The sequence below is a fragment of the Notolabrus celidotus genome, chromosome 9, assembly GCF_009762535.1.
Source record: "Notolabrus celidotus isolate fNotCel1 chromosome 9, fNotCel1.pri, whole genome shotgun sequence".
Classification (NCBI taxonomy): domain Eukaryota; kingdom Metazoa; phylum Chordata; class Actinopteri; order Labriformes; family Labridae; genus Notolabrus; species Notolabrus celidotus.
The window spans coordinates 14,774,897-14,789,133 of NC_048280.1; the positions used below are offsets into that span (position 1 = coordinate 14,774,897).

The 14,237-nt window shown below is 40.9% G+C and overlaps 1 protein-coding gene across 4 annotated transcripts in view; it reads right to left on the reverse strand.

Moving 5' to 3' along the window:
- dock8 (dedicator of cytokinesis 8) overlaps positions 1 to 14,237 on the reverse strand; it is a 68,326-nt gene that overhangs the window by 36,292 nt on the left and 17,797 nt on the right. For all 4 annotated transcript variants that reach the window (XM_034692219.1, XM_034692218.1, XM_034692216.1 and 1 more), the window contains exons 5-8: positions 13,468 to 13,576; positions 5,582 to 5,791; positions 4,714 to 4,799; positions 3,933 to 3,999 (exon numbers count right to left, since the gene is read on the reverse strand). In XM_034692219.1, coding sequence (XP_034548110.1) covers positions 3,933 to 3,999; positions 4,714 to 4,799; positions 5,582 to 5,791; positions 13,468 to 13,576 — 472 coding nt within the window. The remainder of the gene's footprint in view (positions 1 to 3,932; positions 4,000 to 4,713; positions 4,800 to 5,581; positions 5,792 to 13,467; positions 13,577 to 14,237) is intronic.

A 14,237-nucleotide genomic window follows, 5' to 3' on the forward strand; every position in this document is an offset into this window, starting at 1 on the left:
TCAGTCCACTGTTCCCAAATGACCTCAGGCTAGGAACACCGCCATATGTCCTGCTGTGGCCTGGCCTGTGTGTGTCATGTGATCCTTTTCACTGGAAAGCCATTAACTTCTCATTGAGCTCATCCCACAGGACCTCTGTGACACCGACCACACTAAAGAAGACTTATAGACTGTTGATTGGACAGTGATGACAGGGAGTATGGTCAGACTACACACTCAGGAGGTATTTATCAAGAAATTATTCTGTACATACTTCCAGTGAAAGTTAGAGTTCTGCGTTGGAGGGGTTCACCAGGGGTTCACCACCCTCTGAGACCACCCTCAATCAAAGTCAGCTGCCTTTAATACAATATTTTTGCTTCACATTTGAACTCAATAGAAATAATGTATCAAACAAAGAGCATGCATTCACTGAGTGTACCATTCGAGAAATCAACCTTTTAACTCTAATGATGCAATGACATGACAATTTTTTGTTCGTGTACACCTTTGTAAGGTATTGATTATGCAATCCATCTGACTGACTGAAACACAATGTTAAGGACAAAGACTTCACATTTTCTTTTCTCTGAAGTTAACACACATTGAGCACAGCTTTAGTTAAAGCAGGCCATGAAGCCCTTCTCAACCCACAGAACATCAGCTGCTCTTAACACCAGCCCCTATCAGCAGATTACATCTATGCATCCAATTGGCAAACAGCAAAATGGTGTTCTATTTAAACTGCTTTAACCTGCCTTCTCTTCCTGCTTCCTCTGGAAACCGCTTTGCAACCCACCTCCACCCAAGCGCCTCCTTTTCTGCTGTGTCTGATTTTACCAGTGTCATATGTATTGTCACCCGCTCTGTTCTGTACCTCGGAGGTCTTTGCTGTTGCTCTCCCCACCTTGGCTTTTCCTATATGCACATGAAAGAGAGGGGAGGTGTGCTCTCCTCGCTTCAGGCTTTGGCATTCCAAGTAGGCACTTGGAAGGGCAGGGAGCTCACAGGAAAGAGCCATACCACCAAATATAACTTATTGCATGCACATAATTGAGTCTTTTGAGGAGAGGGGTCCTGACAGAAACATAGCGAACTGACATTATATACAAGTATCCACTGCATTCATAAATAACTCATCATGTCCTCCCTCACAGTTCAGTAAAAGTAGGCTGGCCTCATCTTGTACAACACTAACAAGAAGACTACCAATGCCTCGTGCTGATTTCCAAAACATTTCTTAACTCTTTTTTTTACTGTGCAGACATACTTGCCTGCTTGCGTGTCTACTCTTAAACCTTTGTATGTTTCTATCCATGGATCTCATATAACAAGTAGGCCACTTGTAGGGTCAAAATCCTGTGTCCACATCTCGGCTGATGGACCAAAGAGGCAACTAGAGTATTATATGGAATTATATGAACATCTGCTGCAGATTTCACAGATGTGAAACCAAAAAAAAAAAAACAGAGCAGCAGCAGCAGCAACAAAATTCCTACATGATACAGAGAAAACAGCAATGGAGGGGAACAGAGAGAAAAGAGGCAGCAGAAATGTGGCAGAAAATAAAGTATAACTCTCTTGAGGAGACAGAAAGAGTAAGAGAGATGTACTGAAGAAAGTTTGAGTAGGGTAAAAAAAGAAAGTGAAGGATTCAGAAGATAAATGGGTCAGTCGCAAATGCTTCACAGTTCCACTGAAATCAAATCTGAACGACAAGTCGAGCTTCTCCCTCACTCACAGACACATTTCATGGCTCTTTAACAGTCTGGATCCATCTCTGCTCAGCGTAATAGGCAGGGAGGTGTAGTAACCTTGACAGGGACACACTGGTTTAACACATAATAAAATTAGTCATCTTAAGTGAAACACACTGTGCCTCTAGTGGACTGACATCAAGCAGAACGGGGAAAGAATCAGGGATTTAAGGCGCACTCTTTCACATACTGGCAGAATATGTCGTTTGTGTTGTCCCCAGACTGGTTTATAAATCAATTTTCACAAATATAATGCATTCAATTTCCCTGTTTACCCAGTAGACAATCTCTGAGCCATCAGTCCCGAAGCAGCCCAATAGAGAAGAGGGTAAGGCCAGTGGCTAAAGCCCTGTCTCATTGGAGAGATCCATGAGTGCTTAAGTTCAAACTAAATCCTTCCAGCCCACCACCCAAAAAAACCATCCAGCTGTGTAAATCCTCAGAAAACATGCAAACAGCCTTGGCTCAAAATGAATGACTGGGAAAATGTGGAGTGGTATTAGTAGCTATAGAACCAAAACATGTCGACCCCCAGAGGGCATAAAAATCTGAGGATGAGGGGACATAAAACCTTGTAGATTACACTGATCCCTCACTGTCATGCTGCCTGCCAGAAGAAACTACAAGGCCTCCCAGAATCAAGTGGAAGCTCAAGGTACACAACAGTTATCATGAATAAAGGGTGTACATTTTTAAAATATTTACTGAAAACAGTTACTGGATTAGCATGATGATCAATAATGCCTTTAAGACTGTAGGCTGTTACATCCAAAAAGCCAATACTTTAGGGTTACATGTCTTGCCCAGGGACACTTTTGCATGCGGACCTGGGATCGAACCCCTGGTCCTCTGATTGGGAGACAACCAACTCTAGCACTGAGTCACAGCTGTCCCTCAACTAGGACTGTCAGCTTTAAAGCATCAATTGAAAAGTGATTTTTAAGTTAATCATGTGTTATTTTGTCCCTTTTGGCGCACCATAGTTAATTTGCATGGTGTCTTCTTGCTTCCTGCACCTCCTGTGACTAGAAATAACAGAGTCACTGCACTTTTGAGCGTCCCACTTAAAAAAAACTCCAGGACAGCTCAGTTGACGGGTCAAAAGTAATATGAACTTTGTGTCAAAAGAAATCAAAATAAAACTGAAGTACGGCTAATCAGACTGATGTTAGAGGCAAACCCCATCACTAAAACCAGCAGAGCACTATTTTTTGGAGGGTGTGGATCCCCACAGATCAGTGGATGAAAACTAATTGAAGAACTACAAAACTTGCTACAACGGCTGCAAGTGACTGCAGGCTGGTCAACATTGTGGAGGATTTCATTGCATTCATTTGACTCCCAATAAGAAGTGATTTACATTGTTAATGTGGACTTATCCTGTTTTGAAATGCAAAATACTGGAATATCAAACATGGGATTAAAAATGTGATTCATTGCAATTATAAAAAAAAGAATCCCTGACCTGTGATCACTGTTTCGTTTTCTTGTTACAGAGATTTTTAATACTTTTTTAATAAAAATACTTCATTTATTAATAAGATTAAGGTATTTTTTACAAACCAAATTGATGTGTCATCTATGGACTGAAATATAACTACATTTGGGGTTTCTAAGATCATCAAGATTTAAAATGTTGGTTCATTAACTCTGAAGTTTATGATTATCTTAATTATATTATTTAGGTTTATCTGATGAAATTTTGACTTTCAGTTAAATGTAATAGTGATTACATGTTCTAATATTGTTTCGATTTCAGGTTTTTACATCATTCTGTTTATCTTATATTCACTTATTGTGCCTTTGATAAGAGTTGCCCATGTCCTGCCTTTGTGTTTGTGGTTTTCTGTTGTTACTGTCAGAGTTAAAATTAAATCAACAAACAAAAAACACTATAGTCTGATGTAGCTACACAAGTCTCAAAATATTGCAGCAACTAGTCCTGTGGCTGAAAGTAGGCCCAACCTCTACTGAAAGACACTGACAGTCTCCACAACAAACACACACATAATGATCCTCACCCAAACTGTCAATTACTGCAAGGCTATTGTACTGTACGTGGTTATTTTGTCCCATCCCTGTACTGTATGTGGCAAGGTGAACATGTGACACAAGTTTCCAAGAACAAGACATTGGAAACACCATCAGGACAACATTAGAGATGGAAAAGATGATCTTGAGGCAAAGATTTCTCACCTTTTTCTTCTCTTTCAGGTCGTATAAGGCCATGGTGGCAAATAATGGCTCTATGTCAATCTCAAACCTAAGAGGCAATGAAAGAAAGGGAAAGAGTCATTTATTGATGCAAAAAAAGACAAGCACTGACCTAACTAAACATCTGTTTTTTTTCCTCCTGCTTTATTTTTTTCACTCCTCTTCCATTCCTGTAAATCTTTATTTTATTAGGAAGCAACGAAAGCAACAAAATGTTCTACGGTAAGTGATGACATGTTTGAACCCAGAGTCAAAGGACAAAGAGTGAGGTTGCCAAACCACTGCTAGCTGAGAAGTGATTTGAAATAAAACATTTGGCACTTTCATGGGTTGCAAAATGAGAATGAAAGGGATCAAGAGTGAAAGAAACCCAGTTCATTTGTGTGTGTATGAATGATAGAAGAAAAAGAGAAGAGACACAGATACGAAATCCCTCAGAGAGAGGGAGGGACGGTGAGTTTCTGGAGATGAACAACAACTGCTGCACAGCTCTCCTCCCACACTTTAACTGTCTATCTCTTACACTAAAAAGCCTTTTTGAACTATCAACTCAAACTTTAAAGTTAGGATCAAATGTGACATACAAGAACGCTCTGTATGTTAAATGCTAAGCTGAAGGTCACACTCATAATCAAGGGGGTGTTTGAATAGTTCCCTTTAACACACTCAACTGTCGGTTCCTTGTCAGACTTTTAAGAGAAACAGAAGGCAGCTGTTGAACGCCCCCCTCCCTCCTACAGTTTTATGAAAATGCATGACATACTTGATGGCCTGGCATCGGATCAGGATGCGGTCTCCAGTGTGTTCTTTGGGGCAGTCAGGGATGGGTCGGATCTCAACAGCATCATCCTAGAGAACAATGGCAGAGAATATTTTCAAACCATACGAAAATATGGAGAAATTGATACACTTGAAGGAGATTTAGGATAAAATAAGATTCATAGGTGTTTATTTGTCGCGGTTGGGCAGAAACCTTGCATCTCCAGATTTTATTGTTTTAATTTTTTTCCATTAATCAATGCTATTGATCTCACTTTATGTCTGTCAGTAGCTTTTTTTTTAAATAAAAGATGAGAAAATATCAAACAAAGGCTTGTGGTTGAATCTCATGCAGTGTTTAGTTATGTGAAAACCAAGTTTTTTAATTCCTGGAAAGGGGTAGTTTTGGAGATTTCTTTCTGGTGGTGATGTTATGTCTTCCAAGGAACTAAACTTGAAATAACAAAATGAAGAATATAGAACAAAAGAAAATACAGAACAAATCCATTTTAAAAAATAAATATCCATCTGTTTATCCTCTTAAAAGTAGTTACACTAGTATTTGTGTCTTTATGTTACCCAAACAAGTTTTTATAAACTTTTAAACACTAATACTGAGCATTTGTGTAACTTCTCCAATTCAGTGAAGTGCTCTTTTCCAGTAGCACAAATAAAGAATGGTACTGCCGTCAATGTTTTTGTTGAAATGTCAGAAAACAGTGAATAATGTCCTATTCAATTTAAAAAAAACTTGTTTAACTTTAGGCAAAAACTAAGCTATGCAATTGACAATGTCATAAATATTGAGACTGGTCTCATACTCATGTGATACTTTGAGAAACGTGAGAGTCAACTCTGTCTCCATACTTCACCTCGTCTGCGGGTGGGTACAGAGCAAACAGCTCGGGGTGTCTGTTTCCCTGCCGTGCCTCCTGATTGAGGCGGTCCAGCTCCTCGTGGCTGCTGAAGGCCAGCAATCCCTCCACTCTCTGGTCCGGGGTCAAACACCGCAAGTTAAAGTCAGAGGAGGTCAACGTGCGGCCAGAGTCATCACTCAGGCTTGCTAGAGTCGGAGACTTAACCTGGGGCAAAGACAGAAAGAGAGGGGTTGTGGTTGATGATGTGGACAGGGGAGGGCAGAGAATGAGAGGGGAATGAATTGCGTGAGCGAGAAAGATGGAGAAAAAAGAAGGAATAAAAGGACAAGAAAAGTTAGGGGCATTACGTCAAAATGGTCAGAGTGCATATGGGGACATCAAGAAAACGTGGTCAAACTAAAAAATAAAAAAAAGGCGTCCTTACTTGCAAACTCTGATTATCTATCCTGCTACTTGTTGGTGTTTATTAACAACACATTATTTACTCTACAGTTCATGGCTTTGTATGAACCATCAACAGCTCACACTGAACAGTAACTGCAGCCTCCATGGTTACTTTGGGAGCAAACACAACAAACAGACGCCTCAAAAATTCTGTTTTGGCCCAGAGACATGACAGTCTTTTGTGATTTCTTCTGATCAAGGCTTATCAAGTGCAAAGAACACACTACACACACTGACGTTCATGCTCACTGTATTATAAGACAGTGAAAATCTATTAATCCATTTCTTCTTTGTTATAAATATGCAGTTGTCCTGCTGTATTTTCATAGTCATATTCATAAAAAAAGGTCAGCTGAACTGAATTTTATCCTGATGAGTTACTCAGAACTAGTGATTTTAATTAATTGTGCATTAGCTGATGGAGTTCTGGAACCAGAGCTCTCCCTGCAGGCTGGATGCTTGCCAGACTAAAATGACAGCAGCAGGGAGGGCTGACCCAGAGACACAATAGCCCTGGAAATATTTTTGACATCCAGTGCCCTGCCAGCGACAGCACTAGACCACTGGACAAATGTGAGCACTCGGCAGATGCAAGAGCTTAAAGCCTTTCGAATCAACTCAGTCAACAAATCAGTGTGATGAGTAAAACTACACAGGTACCATGGGGGAAGATCTAGGAGGAGAAAATGACCAAAAGTGGTCCTCTGTTGTAAACACAGTACTTTGTATGCTTTTGTTACACAGGTGTCTTAAACAGTGGATTCTGATTGGTCAATACTCCAGAGCAATGGTCTGTTATTTCTCAATAGCACACACCAGTTGCTATGGATACTGTTCTAATAACTGAGTCCAGCAGTAAATCCTTACATTTGAAGTTGGTTTGTTAAAGGTTGGGGAAAAAAAAGGAAAGGGACTGAAACAGTTGAGAAAATGAAGTATAGATTAAAGACACAAAAAAACGTATGTTACTACAGAGAAATGTTCAAAACTGAAGATGGCACTTGAAGGAAAACTCTATCAGGTGCACAATCTTTAGTCCTAAATCTCTGGATTCCTCCCAGAAGACATTCTGGTTAGGCTAACTGGTAACTCAAATTTTTCTGTAGGTGTTGAGTGGTTGTCTGCCTCTTTGTATCAGTTTGTACCCCTACTCTACCCAATGTAAGCTGGGATCAGCTCTAGACCTGTATACGCAACCCTCAAAGGATAAGAGGTATGGAGAATTGATGGATGGATTTGGAAAACATTTGGGATAAAGTTGAGCATGCAACACAACAAAAAGTACGTAACAAAAGTCTAGTCAGTATGTATATATTTAATGCCCAGCTACTCCAATGTTATAGTCAAAAGCTCACAATCTCAAACCTTTATTCTCAGCATCATGCTAAATTTCCTTTATACTGTATTATAATCAGCTGACAGAAGCATCCTCTACCCATCAGTAAGAGATCTGCTGGCACTGGCACCATATGGAATTACTCAGACTCAGCTACAGGGCAGGGCACAACCCCACTGCTTCGAGGCTCCCTCCTGCTTCAATAATCACTGTTGCCACACTTCTCTTCCTGTCTCTTTCATTCCCATCATGCATCAATCTCACATCCCAGCTCTTCGACCACGGGCAAGGACTGACCGAGCTTCTACCACGGGTGAAGCTTTGCCCTTTTGAGGCTCAGAGGGGCGATCACACCATGATCCCAGGGCTATTACTAAACCAGATTGGACGAAAGAAGAGACCCATTACGAGCTGAAGGACAATAGTGCAGTTCTTCCTCTCTTCCTCTGTCACTCTCTTTCTGGCATGTAGATCATGGGAAGCCTGCAGTGGTAATAAGGGTCTTTTGGTTTGGGTGATTAACCAGAGTTGGCAAAGATGGGGTGACAGGAGGGGGGTGGTGAGACAGACTGGGTGCTGAGTGAGTGATGCAGTAATGGGACTTGGATTGGCTGGGGCTGCCTGAAGCTGGGAACCAGGGATTGGACCACTATGAGACAAAAGAGCGACAAGTGAGAGAGGATGGGAATTTGGCTCGAATAGAGGAGTGCTGAAGCAGGGATCCGTAATGAATTTAAAGGGCTGAGGCATGGAGATGTAAGCTATTCAGGGTTCCCACTCTTTTCCAGAGATCATATTCCAGGACATTTCCAGGACATTTGCATTGATGATCAAGCTGGTATGACAGTCTAAATTTAGTTCCTAATTTAGTTCCTAAATAGTCTAATATGTTCCTCTCAGTGGAAGTCTACATTAAAAGACATGTAGTCTACGGCTATCAATGAAATCATCTCTTACATACTTAAAAATGATGGCAACTTGATAATAGAATAATGCAGCCACAGATGTACAGCACTTCACTTCATTAGTGCAACCAAGTAACAATGATGGGCAACATCTCAGCTTTCTCTTTTCTCAAAAAATATAAAATGAGCTAAAAAAAACAAAAGAGCCAGCAAAGGAATCAGGAAGCTGCCTTACTGAAATAATTAAATAATAATAATGATCAGAGGATCAGTGCTTTAATGACCTAAATAGAACTGAAAGACAAAAATGGCCACAAATGTTTCTCAACTCAACTCAAACTCAAAATATACCTGCTTAATCATGATATTCATCCTGCTAAGTGGTCCATATAAAACAAAGCAAATGTCACGTTTTTTTGTTTGAGTTACCGTAAACTCTGAAAAAAATTGCACCGGTGTAAAGATGCACTCTGCATTTGAAGATCTCTCAGAGGTTTAAAAAAATGTAAACTGTCTTCCTGCGTGGTGATGTCTATTATGATCAGCGATGTCTACAACGTGGAGTTTCTGTGCAGCTGTGTCGCTCTTTTTGTTCCGCTTGTTTTCACTATCGGGAGTTTGCGCTCCTACTAGCTAGAGCAGGGGTTCTCAAACTTTTTGGAGCCAGGGACCCCTTACAGGTGAGAAAATTGTCCATGGCCCCCTCATTATTGTAACACAGATTAAGCACATTAGTGATGTGTCATGATCAAAAGCTGCGGCTCTGAGAGCCGATGCTTTATAGAGAATCAGAAGAGCCAGCTCACATAGAGAGAGAGCCGGCTCCCAGTTTTTTCCTTTCGCTGCTTAGTTCTCACAGTGCTCAGCCCCAGCTCTGCTCACAGCAGAACTTTGTTTTGATTGGTCAGCATGGCGGCCATGCGGCCAATCACATATGAGGATATAGGATTGAGGTGATGGAAGGGAGGCTGTGTATCCTGGCTACATCTGAGAAGGCTCTCTGAGAGCCTACGGTTCTGGTTCGGTTCTAGTTCGGGTCTGGTTCGGGTCTGGTTCGGTTCTGGTTGGGTTTGCTTGAGTTTGGTTCTGGTTCTGTTTTCTTGAGTTTGGTTCTGGGTCGGTTCGGTTCTGGTACGGTTCTGGTTCGATTCTGGTACGGTTCTGGTTCTGTTCTGGTTTGGTTCTGTTCTGGTTCGGTTCTGTTCTGTTCTGGTTCGGTTCTGGTTCGGTTCTGATATGGTTCTGGTTCGGTTCTGGTAGGTTTTCGGTACAGTTCTGGTATGGTTCTGGTTCGGTTCAGTTCTGGTTTGGTTCTGGTGCGGTTCTGGTTCGGTTCTAGCTTGGGTCTGGTTCGGGTCAGGTTCGGTTCGGTTTCGGTTTGCTTGAGTTATGTTCTTGTTCTGTTTGTTGAGTTTAGTTCTGGTTCTGTGTGCACGAGTTTGGTTCTGTGTGCTTCATTTCAGTTCTGGTTCTTATCACAACCCTAACCCTAATCATAACCCTAACCCTAACCCTAATCCTAACCCTAACCCTAATCATAACCCTAACCCTAACCCTAATCCTAACCCTGACCCTAACCCTAATCCTAACCCTAACCCTAATCATAACCCTACCCCTAATCCTAATCCTAATCCTAACCCTAACCCTAATCCGAACCCTAACCCTAACCCTAATCCTAACCCTAACCCTAATCATAACCCTAACCCTAACCCTAATCCTAATCCTAATCCTAAACCTAACCCTAACCCTAATCATAACCCTAACCCTAAGCCTAATCCTAACCCTAACCCTAATCCTAACCCTAACCCTAATCATAACCCTAACCCTAACCCTAATCCTAATCCTAATCCTAACCCTTATCCTAACCCTAACCCTAATCCTAACCCTAACCCTAACCCTAATCCTAATCCTAACCCTAACCCTAACCCTAATCATAACCCTTACCCTAACCCTAACCCTAATCCTAACCCTAACCCTAATCATAACCCTAATCCTAATCCTAGCCCTAACCCTAATCCTAACCCTAACCCTAATCATAACCCTAACCCTAACCCTAACCCTAACCCTAACCCTAATCCTAACCCTAACCCTAATCATAACCCTAACCCTAATCCTAACCCTAACCCTAATCATAGCACTAACCCTAACCATAACCCTAACCCTAATCCTAACCCTAACCCTAATCATAACCCTAACCCTAACCCTAACCCTAACCCTAATCCTAACCCTAACCCTAATCATAACCCTAACCCTAATCCTAACCCTAACCCTAATCATAGCACTAACCCTAACCATAACCCTATCCCTAACCCTAATCCTAACCCTAATCACAACCCTGACCCTAACCCTAACCATAATCCTAACCCTAACCCTAATCACAGCCCTAACCCTAACCCTAATCATAACCCTAATCCTAACCCTAACCCTAACCCTAATCCTAACCATAACGCTAACGCTAACACTAATCCTTACCCTAATCCTAACCCTAACCCTAATTTAACCCTAATACCTAATCATATCCCTAACCATAACCATAACCCTAACCCTAACCCTAATCATAACCCTTACCCTAACCATAACCCTAACCTAACCCTAATCATAACACTAACCCTAATTATAACCCTAAACCTAACCCTAACCTTAATCCTAATTTAACCCTAACCCTAAGCACAACCCTAACCCTAATCATAACCCTAACCGTAATCCTAACCCTAACCATAACCTTAACCCTAATCACAACCCTAACCCTAACCCTAATCACAACCCTAACCCTAACCCTAATCACAACACTAGGATCAGGGTGAGAATGGTTTTGTAGAAGAATAAATGCACAAATTTGGGCAATTATAAGGCTTCTAATAAAAACAGTACTTAAAAATATACGGCTACAAAAGATCCTAAATTAAGAGCCGATCTGGAGTCGAAAGAGCCGGCTCTTGTTCGGGAGCCGAGTCAAAAGAGCCGGCTCTCTAAAAAGAGCCAAACTTCCCATCACTAAAGCACATGCTTACTACCATTTGAACTCTTAGTTTCCCTTGGAACTATTTGTATTGTAAAACGTATCAATGTAAATACTTCAGACCTGTACCATAGTGATAAACAGATAACACTTCAATTTGAATCAAGTAAATACCACTTGTATACTTTAAAACAGAGGGTCATTTCATTCCTTGGACTCAACATGGCAGCATTTATACTTTTCAAGTAATTGCTCTGAAACGCTTTCAGAAAATGAACAGTAGCAAGACTGGCATATCCCTTCGAGGCACCAAATGGTATCATAACAATGGTGTATATGCTGTTTTGTAATGACACAGCACAATTTTATGATTTATTAGAAATGTATTCAAATTATTTCCCAGACCCCATGCTCTGGTTCGCGGACCCCCAGGGGTCCCAAGACCCCACTTTGAGAACAACTGAGCTAGAGTACGATAATTGAGCTCTCAGCCTGCAGAGAAAGTTGTGAGGCACAGGCACTTTTTCTCCCTTTTTCCAGGTGTTTTCCAGTACTGGAAAACTGGTCAACTGTTTTCCAGGTTTTCCAGGTTTTCCAGGACGCGTGGGAACCCTGCTATTGATTTAGAAAAAAAACATACCATGCCATGGATTAAACCACAGCATCTCGGTTTGTCTGTCTGGCTTGGCACATAGAGGTGACAAGAGTTAGAGTGTATAATATTACCAAGCTGAAAAAACCTTATAGAGCCAATAGCACAGTGTGAGTAAGCAAGTGTGAAAGGACAAATAAAATGCTGTTGTGTTCACTATTAAAGCAACTCCTAGCCCAGTCTCCCACTTGATCAGTATGGACCACCATACTGCTCTCACAAAAGGCCCTTTAACTAAGTGCAACACATCGACATTCAAGGACAAAGTTTGGAGACTGTTTTCTTATAGTTCCTTCTAAGAAAGCACAGTTAGGGACTTTAGAAACAAACTACAACAAGAACAAGCTAATATAAGGAAAGGTAAATAATCAATACCAGATCCATGTCTCGTGTCACATACAATATGGAAACACAAGCCTGATTTATACCACCAGGTCAAGGTGGGATATCTAAGCCCCTGTAATGGCTCGCTTTCAGTCTAAAGGTTTCAGAAGCATGACACTGTCCATGTGAAAATGAAGCTCCCGTTGAGTGTTTCTGCAACACCATAACAAAGTGGACAAATCAACCACTGGGAAATCAATATGACACTAACTATGAGATCAATATATAAGTATAAAGGCATGATGGCAGCAAAGCTTCACTATGTGGAATCAAAACATAACAAGGACGATAGAATACAACTGAGGTGATCAGCTATTCAGAGCCTAGCATAAAATCAAGGGGAAAAAACAAGCCTGGCTTTTAGAAAATCCACCTACCAGCTCATCTACAAGATACAAGAATGAGTAATTCACATGTTTCATATTGGAATTACCATTAATTAAGTTTCACCTACCAATCTAGGTAAAATTTTAACCATTTTAACAATAAGGCACAAACAGACTTAGTTCTGTCGAAACAATGGTGTTACACAACAGGGTAGTGATGAAATAGCAGCAACACAGGTCTAGAGAAATGTTGAGGAAGAGTTCAGAAAAGACTGGTTGTGTACCAATATGGTTGTTCTTGAAACGACTGTTCCAAGGAGGTTAATATGTCTCCTTCATTGAGTAACACTGTTGGGTGAGACGCAGGTAATGCAAAATTTGTGTGCGAGAACAGTCACTCATTTATTCAATTCTAAAGATTCAGTTAAATAAAAAAAGAAGGTTAAGTTGAAGATGCTGTTGAGTAATGCCTCACAGCTCTTTTAAGATTGCACAACACTAAACACCCACAAACAGCTGACATAAACAAACCCCTCATGTGCAATATTTATATTTATAACTGTGCAATAATATTCATGTCAATTCAAGATCAGGAACTGTGAAAAATGTTCATATAATGTGCACTATCTTAGACCCAAATACCTCTTCTCCCGACCTGACTGTATATATTCGACATTTGTTTTATATTATTCTATATTTATATTGTCTTTTATACATATTTCTACCTGTTTTTATTTTATTTGTATATATAACATGCAACTTCAGGAGCATCGGTCCAATTTCATTGTACACCTGACAATGACAAATAAAGGCTATTCTATTCTATTCCATATGGTTGATATCCATGTGGTACTGTTTGTTGTGTGTCTCTTACTGGCTTCTCTTGGTCCTCTGGCTGGACGTCAGACTCAAAGGTCTGTTTCCGGAGGAGTTTGTGTAGGCCAGCTCGCTCTGAATATGCACTCCAGCCATCCCCCTGGCACCTTCAAATATGTATAACACACACAGTAGACAGTCAAACACACTAAAGATAACATGCATGGTTACAACTGATACACCTCTACACTTGTAATCAATCTAGATAACAACAACAACAACAACAGAAACCTTACACAACTTATTCCAGTGTTTATTGTACGGGTGTGTGTGTGTGTGTGTGGTAGAGAGAGAGATAAAGAGAGTGCTACAATGTATAAGACAGGAGAGTTAAGTGTTTAATGTTTATCAGGCTCTCTCAGGCCTCTTGTATCCTGTTGCACACACATATGCAACCTCTCAGGAAGTTGGCACCTGTTCCAAAGTGTGATACATAAGATACTAATGAGGGCATTCTTTCTGTCAATAGATTAACACCTTACACAAGAAATCAGCTAAGTGAGCAGTTGTATCATTTCAACCAGGTCCACTCTTGTCAAAGATAATTAATTAAGTTATAGTTGGTGGAATGGCTCCCTTCTGGGAGCTCCCTGCGCTTCCATGGCATCCCGGAATGCCAAAGTCTGAGGTGGGGAGAGCACACCTCCCCTCTCTTTCATGTGCATCCATGAAAAAGCCAAGGCAGGGAGAGCAGCAGCAGAAATTACACCCAGGGTACGGAACAGAGTTGGCATCGGTGACAATACATATGCCACTGGTAAAAAAGGA